Source organism: Lolium rigidum, chromosome 3, assembly GCF_022539505.1.
Source record: "Lolium rigidum isolate FL_2022 chromosome 3, APGP_CSIRO_Lrig_0.1, whole genome shotgun sequence".
In the NCBI taxonomy this organism is placed as follows: Eukaryota; Viridiplantae; Streptophyta; class Magnoliopsida; order Poales; family Poaceae; genus Lolium; species Lolium rigidum.
This window is the reverse complement of record NC_061510.1, coordinates 250,599,481-250,612,564: the sequence shown is the minus strand read 5'-3', so window position 1 is coordinate 250,612,564 and position 13,084 is coordinate 250,599,481. Positions and strand designations below refer to the sequence as shown.

The 13,084-nt window shown below is 41.9% G+C and overlaps 1 protein-coding gene across 1 annotated transcript; it reads left to right on the top strand.

The window, feature by feature from the left end:
- Positions 1 to 1,643: 1,643 nt before the first annotated feature.
- LOC124696349 (disease resistance protein Pik-2-like) lies at positions 1,644 to 9,826 on the top strand. The gene is made up of 3 exons (XM_047229088.1): positions 1,644 to 2,684; positions 7,782 to 9,365; positions 9,420 to 9,826. Exons 1-3 carry the CDS (start codon positions 1,644 to 1,646, stop codon positions 9,699 to 9,701), a joined length of 2,907 nt encoding a protein of 968 aa, XP_047085044.1. The 3' UTR covers positions 9,702 to 9,826.
- The last annotated feature ends 3,258 nt before the right edge of the window (positions 9,827 to 13,084 follow it).

Genomic DNA, 13,084 nt, shown 5'->3' with positions numbered 1-13,084 from the left:
CATTCGGCGTTGCATCTCTCCACGGACTCCGTACCAACTGTTAGTCGTCCAACATATACAAAAAGAAAAACAAACGAAGCTGACTCATCCCAGGTATGATTTTCCTTCTTGGAGAAGCTTCGTCATGAGTTATGATAAGTGGTTATAAAGTCAAGCGTACGCTACCCAGAACGTCAGGAAATTTCCAGGAACAACGTCATGAAATTTCAAGGAACAACGCCATGGCCATTCGTATACATGTTTATTTCGAGATGGAGAGTTTCCAAGGAAAGTCCCATGTAATTAACATTTAACAATACATAAACCACGGCCGGCCGGCCGGCTGCTTGGACGTTTTCTTTCCTTCATGGAGCGAACTACATTAAGAAACCGAATAGGCCTCTCAAATCCCTCCTAACTATTGAAAGTAAGATTAAGCGATAGCGAGAGATTGACAAACAATTCAACTAGTATTGTCAGTATTGTTTTCATTGTAGGAGCGAGTAATCTTTTATGTATAAGGAACTCACTACGTTGATTGTACCAAGAGAAAAATAAGGCATGTTATGACTTGATTCCATCAGGAATCATACATGTCCAAATCTAGTAATTCACATTGATATGTAGTCACTACATCTATCACCTGCGAAGATAGATAATTCGCAAAAAAAATAACTGTAAAGATAGATGATTTTCTACTGCCAGTGATATATGTACCGAAAATAGTGGATTTCACTCATGTCTGGATTTATACCCTCTATGTGGAAAGCCGACCTTATGCTACAAGCATTGTTTTCCCACCACTTTGTTGTTTTTATTCCCTATCTAGAAGGAAACATACTGAATCTAATAGAGGAAATTTATTTGGAAGAACAAGGCTATTTTCTTGGATTGCATCCTTCAATTGTTTGTGTTCAAGCGAGTGGTTTATACTACTCTGGCATGACCATGGTTTTTGGATCTGAATCATTGTGAAGATTATTTGCAATCATACAAGAAAAATGTTTGTCAACAGTTGTATGCTTTGCTTATGATTCTCCAGATATAGTTGGAGGAAATCACATGCACCCTTGACGACTCTTCATGATTCCTAACACCAATCTGCGGGAGCAGGGGTGTTTCTTGTCTCAGACGGTGTGTGCAAGGTACTTTTCCATATTAAGTTGATCGAATTCTAAAAAGTATGACTTAAGATAAACTCTAGAAGTACACTTATTCGTGCATGGAAGGAGTATCTTTGACCTGCTTTATAAGAGGGTGTACTTATTATGTTGCATGTTTCAAGAAAAAAAAAATACTGTTTGATTCGTATTCGAATAAAGTTTCTAACCATGTGACAAGTAATATGGGATTGGGGAGATAACATAATTCACATAGACCTTTGGTAATTATGCACGTGTGTAAATCAGGACGGAGGCAGTACGTATCATGTCAACTACTACGTTCGATGGCCGGTATACCCCAAAGTCCAGCTCTCAAGTGATGGGAAACTCACTTTTGCGAATTGGCTATGCGAACGACCATTGATGTGCCCACATCCAGGTTATATATATAAGCAAACCATTAGCTACCGCTGATCGTCCCAACTCTATTTGAGCATTAGCTAGCGCTGATCGGGGCAAGGAGGGAGAGAGAGAGAGAGAGGGAGGGACAGGTGTAGAGAGATGGAAGCCACGGCGGTGAGCCTGGCCAGGTCCGTCCTGGACGGCGTGCTGAGCAGCGCTGGCTCCGCCGTTGCCGACGAGGTCGCGCGTCTCCTTGGCGTGCCGAGGGAGGTGGAGTTCATCCGCAACGAGCTGGAGATGATGCAATCCTTCCTGAGGGTGGCCTCGGCGCGCCCCGACGCAGCGGCGCGCAACGACACGGTGCGAACGTGGGTGAAGCAGGTACGCGACCTGGCTTACGACGTCGAGGACTGCCTCTTCGACTTCGCTCTCTACTCCACCACAGCCGCTTCTTCCTGGTCGAGGTGGCTCCCGGATTCCCTCGCCGCGCGCCACAGCATCGCCGAGCGGATCCGTGACCTCAAGCACAGCGTAGAGGAGCTCAACAAGCGCAACCTGCGCTACCACGTCATCGCTGACCCGCGGGCGGGCGCCGCCGACGCGGACGTGGTCCAGCTCCAGCTCCCCCCTTACCACGACGTGCTGTCGGCCACCGAGCTGGCGTTCCAGGAGTGGGAGATCATCGGGCGGAGTAGTGAGAAAGAAAAGCTGGTCAAGGCACTCATGTCCGGCGGAGACGGCAGTGCGCTGGCCGTGGTGTCGGTGTGGGGGATGGGCGGCATGGGCAAGTCGTCGCTGGTGAGCATGGCGCGCACCGACCCGGAGCTCCTCGACGCCTACGACTGCAGCGCGTGGGTGACTGTGCCGCACCCGCTCGACAACACCGACGAGTTCATGCGGCGGCTGAGGAAGCAGCTCGGGCTCGGAGCGGCGGCGCACGACGAAGACGACGACGACGACATCAAGGAGCACCTCAAAGAAAAGCGCTACTTGATCGTAGTCGATGACCTGCTAAAGAGGGATGAGTGGGATCAGGTACGGCCCAAACTGTTTAATTTCCAGAACGCCAAGGGAAGCCGTGTCATCGTCACCACGCGGCGGAAGGACGTCGCCCTGTACTGCGCCGGGGAGGTGCACGACCATGTCTACGAGCTCAAGCCACTTGGGGATAAGGAGTCCAGGAATCTCCTATGCAAGAAGGTGAACACCTAACCTACTTGATTTTGCCAATTTTATATCGGCTCATTTCTTTCAATATACTACAGTATCCTGCAGTCATCTCAAATTGCATAGTATTGCATCTTGACTTCGTCAGTAGCAGTGTGCACTTCTACAAACTCTACTGCAATTTTAAGTATTATTTTCAAATTATAGTTTGTTTTGTATTGTGGTTGATTCCGCCGGATATGATTATTTTTGCAACGTATATGTTTCCAAATCCGTTTTAGAAAATTCATATCCGGTTTTGAGGAATCCGGCGTATAAGGATATCAGATTCAACACAAGAATATGGTATATGATGATATGCTAAATAGCACCCAGATATATGTATCCAGAAATTATTTAGGAGTGTCCCATGGTTTTTATCCGGATAATCCAATTTTCATCCGAAATATCAAAGGTGATAAAGCATATTTAGAGCACCAACGTTTATGTTGCCAAGCTCGTCCATTAAACAACAAGTCACTTACATAGAGCACCAACGTTTATGTTGAAATGTCCCCATCAGTATCCACCTCCATAAAGCACCTACGCGGTCTGATCTTTGAAGCTTTGGTTTTGTTGAATCACGGTAGCATTTGAGTGCATGTGGATGGCGCCCTCGCTCCCTGTTGCTGAACAAAACATATGCCTAGTATGATTAACTAAGTTAAAAAACTGAAATGGAGTTGTAACTTGCAAGATAGTTTGGAAGAAATTATGGGCCTTGGAGTTGATTAGTGTAAACGATGAATTACAATTGCCTCTGACCTACTGGATTCTAAATTATGCAAAGTGGTTGCAGCTTGCAACATAAGAAAATAATCGTTGGAACATGCAATTGAAATATACTAGAGGCTAGAGCGCCCCATGGGGCGCTTCCTTGCCGATCATCTGCGCCTCAATTACAACCCAAGAGATATGTATTATGTCAGATGTTCCTGTGCGCCCATTTGCAGGGAAAGTTATATTAGTACGCACATGGTACATATGGATGGACATGAACCATACAACATCTTCTCCCCCAACCTTACTGGTACAGATCTTAACATTCCATTTAAACATGATACAAATTAACCACAAATAACATGAACAAACAATAATGCATACTTTGTTCAAGAAGAATTAATCACAAATGAGGAAATGTGTATGCATTTATGTGCCCACAAAGTTGGCAGCATGCTGAGTGGAACATTAATCTAGCTAAAACAACACTTCACAAGCCAACAAACATAAAGGAAGTTTCTTCTCAGCTTAGGCCGTCAATTTTAGCTCCTTAATTTAAAAGCCTTCGGCAGTCCAATGTGCACAGTTGAACTCTTACTTGCCTTGGAAGGATGATTTTGTTATTGTTTCTCCTGAGGACCCATACAGGCCAGCAAAACAAATGAGGTTTTTTCCCATACTGACAAGTTTAACTCGGTACAACACCATAACATGCAAGAATTCTTTTCCTAACCATCAAGATTTTTCTTCTCCTTTCTGGAATTACATCTCTGCACCAACCAACATCTTAAGAAAGCTAAACATAAGTATTTCTTAGTAGCTTTGTTACCACAACTCCAGAGACAACACTTACATTTAAATGAGCATAGACCAACTCAAATTGCAAAGAAAGAAAATTGGCAGAAAATGTTATTATTCATAATCCTAAGGAGGACATGATTTTTGGTGATATGCTCCCAAACGTTGTGCAGAATTACTACCAAAAGTGCACACAGAAACTGGAAAGAAAACACCGGGCAAAATAAGCAAAGGTAACTGAGGGAACATACCTAATAATGAAAGAGCGATGCTAGCCAGGGGGGATTCATCAGATATTATAATAACCCTAAATTTAGCATCTTGAAATCATTCTGCCCGTGGCAGCATCAAAACACTGTGGCGATGATTTGAAACTATATTCTTGGTGCAATGTTGTGAATGTGAATAAATATATTTCATAAAAATATTACTAGGCTCTTATCAGGGAAAATTAATTGGCGGGTACATTTCATTGAAGATGCTTCCAAGTGTTGTGAGAGTTCATTTGAACCATCTGAAAAAATAGACTCTCTTCGAAAGTTTAACACATCTATCCAAAATAAATAGAATCGGTTCGCCATAATTCTCCTTGGTACATGGTAAAACTAAAAACATATCTATATGTTTTATTACATGTCTGAGCTTGTATCAAGAGAAATCTTGCAGCCCATACTGTGCATATTACCGGAGCAAGTCTAAATTAAATTCCAGCGAGAAGCAAAGGAAATTAAGTACTCTGCATATTATTCTTTTTATTTACAAAATATGAGCATTAATTGGTCCTAAATCGATCATTTTATCCTGATGCTACTACAAGTACAATTATAAGGAAACCATGCTACTACAAGTATACTTCAAATTCACCAAGATTAGGATTTTATCCATTTTAAAGAATGGATAATCCTCTAAAAAGTGTAGGAGTGTAAGAGCATACCTAATGTTTTCACTGATTACATCAGATATACTCCCTCCATCCTAAAAAGGATGTCTCAATTTTTCTAGATACACATGTATTTAGACGTGTTTTAGTGCGTAGATACATCCAAATTTTGGAAAAGTTAAGACATACTTTTTAGGATGGAGGGAGCACACAATTTTAAGTGTAGACACCACATATGATCTGATATTTGAGGAGTAGTTATTGCCAGGTTACATAGCATACCTTGGATGCAACACCCTTTGCTGAGCTTGAAAACCATGATCTTCTAAAGCAGAGCCTTCATTAAGATCTCCACGACATGATCTAATGTTTACATACGGTACATGAACATTCAATTAAAAAAATCCAACGCAGAAAATGAAACACAAAAGCACACATGCATCTCTTACTCTCAGATAAGCAAATCCCGAGAAGTCAAAGATGAATTTACAATCATCAATTTAGCGTGTATGAACACAATCTGTTAGGCGCATCAGCAGCAGTACAACAAAGGGCACTATATAAATCAGTGGCAACACTAATTGGTTACTTAAAACGAAAGAAAATTTTGGCTAGTACATGCTCTGAGAATTAGTAGGTGAATAAAAAAGCATAACGTCACACATCACAAAAGAAAATCAAGAGAGCAATTTTTTTGGAAAGTATTATCTACTGCATAGACAACAATCATCAATTTTAAATGCTATTAATATAATTTGACTTATCCCCAGTTTGCATAACTACTAACCATTAGTGTGAACACCCGAGTCGATCTATTTAGAATATCACTATAGCATTTGAAAATCAAAACTTTGCTTCACGGGAGCATACCTTTGTGCACAACAATAGCGTCGGTACCTGTAGGGTCATAGTTGAATAGCTATATAATCTCTAGCAATATTGCAAAATGTGGAATAGGAAAAAACAATGAACTATATTATATGCTTTGTTTCGGTATGAAAGAACCAATAGCTAGAGCCTGGACCATTTCAATCAGCAGAAAAGAATCAATCCCTCAACGGGGCCGAATCCAAATCCAGTTGGCTAAACAAATGCGTGGTAAAATGAGGAGATAAAAAATTAAGAGTCAACTCACACAGGAAGGAAGAAGCAATGCCAAACATTGCCGGGAGGAGCCACGGAAGAAGCATATGTAGTTGATGAGGGCGATACAAAAGAAATTCTTAGTACTAAGATTCTACAACTCGACAATCCCTGCATCACATAAAAATGAAACAAGAGTTACTTTGTGAATGATGAAGGAGACAAACAAATGGGTGAATTATTTCAGAGATTTTGGCAATAATTTTATCATGCCTCAACACCAAGGTATACATACCCAACTGCTTAACTATCACAGTCATCATACACCCAAATTAGTTAATTGGATTCTGCTCCTTGCGGAAAGGGGAACAAGCATGACCAAGCCAGCTGATCCATCTGTGTTCTGGCCTCTTCTTGTGCTCCTTTGTTGAGCACTCACTACAAAATTAAAATGTAAAATGAAAACCTATGTTGAACCTACTATGTGCAACTACCAGCTGATGCAGCAGTACCACATTCCAACACACAACCAAATCAAAAGATTAACAACAATGAAAATTCCACCAGTGACCAACAAACTGAAGGAACCACAAGAAGGGTTATGAAGCATACCCAAAGGAATCTCCATGGTAGACGATGAGCAACATGCTGGAGTCGCGCCACCACAACGGCACCATCATTAGGTGGTGATGTTGGTTCAAACACTGCAATTTCCTTCATTGACAGTTGCATCCCTTGCTCTGGAGGTGCTCGTAGAAGAGATGGACTATTTTGAACTGAACGGTAGACTCATCATGAGATAGTATTGTTTAACTAAGGTGACCTAAAAAAACTAAAAGTGCACATAAAGCACAGTAATCAGTATAAATAATCCGTAAATTGTCTAACCTTGGCCCTCTTTGATTGGTTCGAGAATATTTTCACAGACTTTAGGTCTCGGTGAATAACATGTGAGATGGCCTGCACACACATCTATAGCCCCCATTAACTACAAGATTAAGTTAGCCATGCTCGACCCTCCTAAGTTGCAGTTGTCGAGCTCTTTTGTTTTCCTAGTTAGTTTGGGTCTCTTTTAGTTTTGTAGGATTTGCATTCCTTTTTTATTTGGTGTTCTTGCTTTGTAAATGTAGAGACCCTACTATTCTGCTATTTTGGAGTTCTTCTAATGATGCAATATGGCACGCATTTAGATGTAAGTTCGAAAAAAAAAGAGTTCTGCTAAATAAAATAACAAGGAACTCTCATATTGTGTAAGTAAGCGTACCTCTCCTCTTTCCTTTCTATCTCCGCATGCCTTTTTTCTATCTCCCTGCCTCCATGCGCCGTCGTGGCTTTTTATCACCCGCAAAGCGGCTGGCCCAGCCCCTGCATGCCAGATCGTGATCATGGATAGAACCAGATGGCTCGGTAGTACCACACACTTGTTCTTAATGGTGGCACGTGCACGGCAATTGAAAATGTTTTGATATCTTGCTCCCAGAAATTCCACTTCGTTTTATAGCAGAACAAAAATGATGTTTCACTAAATACCATGCATGCTGACTTGAGTTTTTCATTTATGTTATTTTCTAGAAGACTCGATAATTAATTTTCATTTCTACCATTTGTAGGTCTACAAAACAACTAAGTGTAGTTTGCCTGTCGAACTGGAGGAGGAAACAAAATGTATTTTAGAGAGATGTCGGGGCCTTCCTCTTGCCATATCGACAATAGGAGGTCTTCTAGCCAACAGGCCCAAGACAAGCATGGAATGGATGAAGCTGCACGAACACTTCGGAGCAGAGCTGGAGTCTGATCTCCGAAACATCACAAATGTGATTGTCTCAAGTTATGATGGCTTGCCGTATCACTTGAAATCAATCTTCTTGTATCTCTGTATCTTCCCTCAAAATTGTGATATCAGATGCAATCGCTTGTTGAGGCGCTGGATGGCAGAGGGCTACATAGCAAAGAACCGCGATATGCCAGTGGAGGAAGTAGCAGAGCGTTTCTACAATGAGCTTATGAATAGAAGCATGATCCAACCTTCTAAGAAGAAGAAGATTATACCTAGCTTCGGAGTTGGTCATAGTACGATTCATAGCATGCTGCTGCAGATCATCCTGCCCAAGGCCATTGAGGAAAACCAACTATTTCTCATCGAGAAGCAATGCAATGGGGTTCCACAAAGCAAGATACGCCACTTGGTAGTGTCCAGATGGAACAAGGAGAAGAAGCTAGAAAATATAAACCTGTCCTACATTCGATCACTGACGGTTTTTGGTGACTGCCCTGTTTCTCTCATCTCTCCTAAAATGCGGTTGTTGCGTGTGCTGGACCTAGAAGACACGACCGATGTGAAGAATGAAGACCTTAGGCACATAGGAAATCTTCATCACCTAAGGTATCTTTCTTTGAGAGGAAAAAATATTTCGAAGCTTCCATCTTCGTTGCAAAACCTCCGGTACCTAGAAACACTAGACATCCAAGGCACAAAAGTGACACAACTCCCTCCTGGAATTGTAGAACTTGAGAAGCTACGCTATATTCTAGCTGGTGTCAAGTTCTCGAAAGATCTACTGCAGAAGGTGGAACAAGCAGAGATGGATAACCAGAAGACCACTCAGATGGGAAACATGGCAGCCTTTGTGTGCTGCAACCGTAGTGAGATTTCCAACAAGTACCAACTGAGTGTAAAGGCCCCCAAAGGTATCGAGAAGCTAAGAAACTTGCATATGTTGGGTGCATTGAATATTGGTCGGCTCCATGGTGTGGCAAGGAGGCTCGAGCACCTTACGGACCTGCAAAGGCTAGGAGTAACAGTCACGGGTCTATCTGAGAAAGGAAGTCAGGAGCTATGCCACTCAATAGGGAAGCTCGGTCGATTGCAAAGGCTTGAAGTGCGATCTCATTCCCTTCGGTTTCTTGCAAAAATGGATGAATCAACAACACCAAAGCATCTAGCTTCATTGAAGCTACTAGGAAATCTATGCTTGTTGCCCAAATGGATCGCTTCGCTCAATGATCTGACCAAGGTGAGGCTGCTAGGGACAAAGCTGGAGCAAGGACAAGTTGATATCCTAGGGAACTTGCGCAGTCTTGCTTTCCTTGGTTTGTGGGAGAAATCCTACATAGGGGAGTCATTGTGTTTCTATACAAGTAAATTCCCAAAGCTCAAATTCCTTGACATTGACGGGCTACAAAAGATTAAAATGGTGACGGTCCAGGAACCCGAGGTCAAATTCCTTAACATTGACGGGCAAGATAAGATCGAAATCAAGGTACACGCGATGCCTGAGCTTGAGCAACTTTGGGTGCAAAACTGCAGAGCACTGAGTGACAGTGTTGATGCCTTGTCTGGAGTGCCACATCTGGTGAACTTGAATGAGCTTCTTGTCATGCAGTGCGGTGAGAAGGAAAAACTTATAGAGACATTGCAATGGCAGATCAGTCAATGGCAGGTTAGTCTGCACAAGAAACGTCCCAAGTTCTTCATAGGCAAGATTATTCTCCCTGCAAGCTCACAGCCAAGCACGGCAGCCGGGCAATGAGAACTGAAGGCTTTTCATGATTGTTTAAGTTATTTTCTGTCAAATTTATGTACATTATCGGTTTGTTTTGTTTCATCTTGACCTAGAACTCCAAAGAGTGGTAAATAACATTCCAGTAAATTAAGCCTCAGAACATGTAGTGAAAAAATGTATAAATGTTGTTGTCTTCGGATCAAGTTCCATACAGTTGTTCCAGCAAATGATACTGATTACTGCGTACCATATTGGCAACGTGTTCTTGCAGCAATAGTTTTTTTTTACAGATGTTGTTTGCTTATCTACTTGAACTGCAAGTGGGGGTGACAATCTCTAGTAACTGCATGCCAGATACGACCACCGATATTGAACTACAGTGGCACGATCAATTTCGAACAGGGCACAACAAGAATATTGATCTTTCAAATGCAAGAGATTTTTGTTGCTTACTACGTATACTGATGAATCAATTATTAAAATTTAAATGTAATGCTCCATCCAAACTTCTTCCTCAGCCAGAAGCCAAACTTTGATATTTGGAAGGGCAGAATTTGCCGGTGGTTCTCCACAGGTGAAAGAAGAAAACATTCTTCAACAAGTTCCGTTCCAAAACCAAAAAAAAATCTTCAACAAGTTCACGGATCTAAAGTGTATCTAGATACATCCATATCAGGGACAATTAATATGGATCGGAGAGAGTACATAACATTCCGAGAAAGCTAGATATCATGCATGAGAAAATTATTGATGCATCAGTGTGTGAATAAGGTTTTAGAGGGTACTCAACCTCCACATTTTTGTTCAATGAGATCACTTATTCTTCAACGAGCTTATAAACTAATGAAGAGGCAACTCTGAAACTGAATTGACTACTGTTTTGCTCACCAGTCTCAGTTCATCCATCCAAACTTACATCTTGGCAGATCACCATGGAGTTCTTCCCTACCCTCCTCTTCACCAAATCCTCTCAGGCTTCAAATGTCAATAGTTTCATTATAGCATCCTCGTCCTGCATAAAAAAACTGCACTTGGATTAAATAGATCACATACTCTAATGATTATTCATCATAGCTAAGTAGGCTTAGTTATACTACATGATCATGTTAAGTTCGATTTAAATATTCACGACGAAATTATTGATGAAGCACCTTTGGGCTAATAAAAGTTGTGTATCTATACATTCAATAATTTACGGTATGAGAGAGTAGAAATATGTACTCACTCCGACTTATATTACTTGTCGCCAGTATGGATGTATCTAGACACAATTTAGTTTTAGATGCATCCATACTAGCGACAAATAATATGGATCGGAGGAAGTAGATATTTTGAGACGGGCCGGTGAATTCCGAGTTGGCGGTGGGGGTTCAATCAAGCATACCCTTGAAGTAAAACTGTATAGACATTCAATAAACCTTTGTTTGTAGGACCTATACATTCAATATGACATTTGATCAAACATGAAATGAACTAAGAGTGGGTGCAAACAAATTGATCAACATGTGTTGCCATGTACCCGACTGGCACTAGTAGGGAAAAGGCTATAGAGGCACGACTAATGGCAGCGGGCTTCAGCAAGCGCACTCGGCTCCTATTTTTAGCAGCGGGCCAAAAAGAAGCACGCGACTAGTAAGATCATAGTGGTAGTGTACCACCAGGTAAGGCACACGGCTAGTAAGTGGGAACCACCTGTGCACATAACACGAAATTTTCTACAGAGGGCGAAAAAGGGGGTACGCGAAAGGTAAGAAGATATTGGTAGTGCGCCCTTGTTTGGCACACGACTGGTATGCGGTGCCCGTACCTAACAAACACACTATCGTCTCCTTTTCCTCCGGGACGATATAAAGCATCGTGAGTGCTCACGATGCGTCAATGGCTGCACTTTATGAGACAATAAGCATAATGCTTGTGCACCAATTTAGGTGCTATATATATGTGTGTGCCCCCTCTCACACTTTCTCTCAAAACACAAAATTTAGCAAAGATTGTTGTCGATCGATCGTGGGAAGCTCCTATGGCAGAATTTCTCGAAGATGTCTTATGCTTATAGCTATATAGCTACCACTTATAAGACATCTTCGAGAAGCTCGTCTTAGGGTCAGATCCACAAATAAGACTATAGGAGCAATCTTATTGGCAGCGTGTGCCTTCGAGGCTGCACGTAACAACAAACTATCGGCAGCGCACCGCTGAAAGGCACGCGGCTACTAAGTTAGCCGCAGTGTGCGTCCACGGCAACACGCGACTAATGAGTTAGCCGCAACGTGCCCTAGTCTGCATCATGTTGCTATTATTTCCCGGAAAGTGGTATACAACTAACCTCCCTAGCTCCCACTCTTTCCTCATTATGGATCTCCAAATCCGAACGAGCGAACCTTAACTAGCGCCATCGGAGCCGCCGCCACCTTCCTCGAGATGCATGCGTCACCGCCACCTTCCCCGACGCACCGACGCCGCCTTCCCCGACGTGCCGCCGCCTTCCTCGACCAATCGTCATCGCCAGTGCCACCTTCCCCCCACCGTGTGTATGTGCTATATTTGTATGCTATATTATTTGTATGCTATAGTATGCTATTTATATTCGTATGCTATATAGATTTGTATGATATATTGATTTGTATGCTATAGTATGCTACATATATTTGTATGTTATATAGATTTGTACACTATATTTTTAATGGCTGATGATTAGAATTTTTTTGGCAGTTATTGTGGGGTGGTGTGAGCGAACCTTGTCATATGCATAGATAAAAATTGTGTGCATCGTACTTGGCTTGCTCACTCCATCTCTACGGTTTTTGGATCGCATATAAATATGAGGCCTTATTTGAAGTTCATTTTAAATCCCTAATATTTGTCATATGGCCGATGATTTGATGCTAATAATGCTATATTTGTAATGGCTGATGATTAGATTTTTTTAGCGTGATCCTGGGGTGGTGTCAGCAAGCCTTCATATGGACAAATACAAATCTTGTGCATCGTACTTGGCTCGCTGACCCCGTCCTTGTGATTTCTGGGTCCAATATAAATATGAGGCCTTATTTGAAGTTCATTTTTAGGTCCAATAGATTTGTATGCTATAGTATGTTGTAATTGTTAACATAACCCAACTGTTATGCAGCAAATGGCTTTTATGAATCGGTGCACAGACTGTGGACAATATAGGTGCATGGACAAAAAGTTTGTCATACTTTTCAAAGAGGACAATAAAACCATGTCGGTATGTTTTAGTCCAATTAGTTAGTTGTTCATATATAGTGTTGCATTGACTTGTATCTTTGATTTAATTGTTATTTATTCCGTAATTGTGTTTAGGCTACCCCATGTAGCGCAAGACGTGACTTCATGGAGCGTTTACATAGAAACATTGAACATACTACCCATAGCGGAGAGGACCTTCG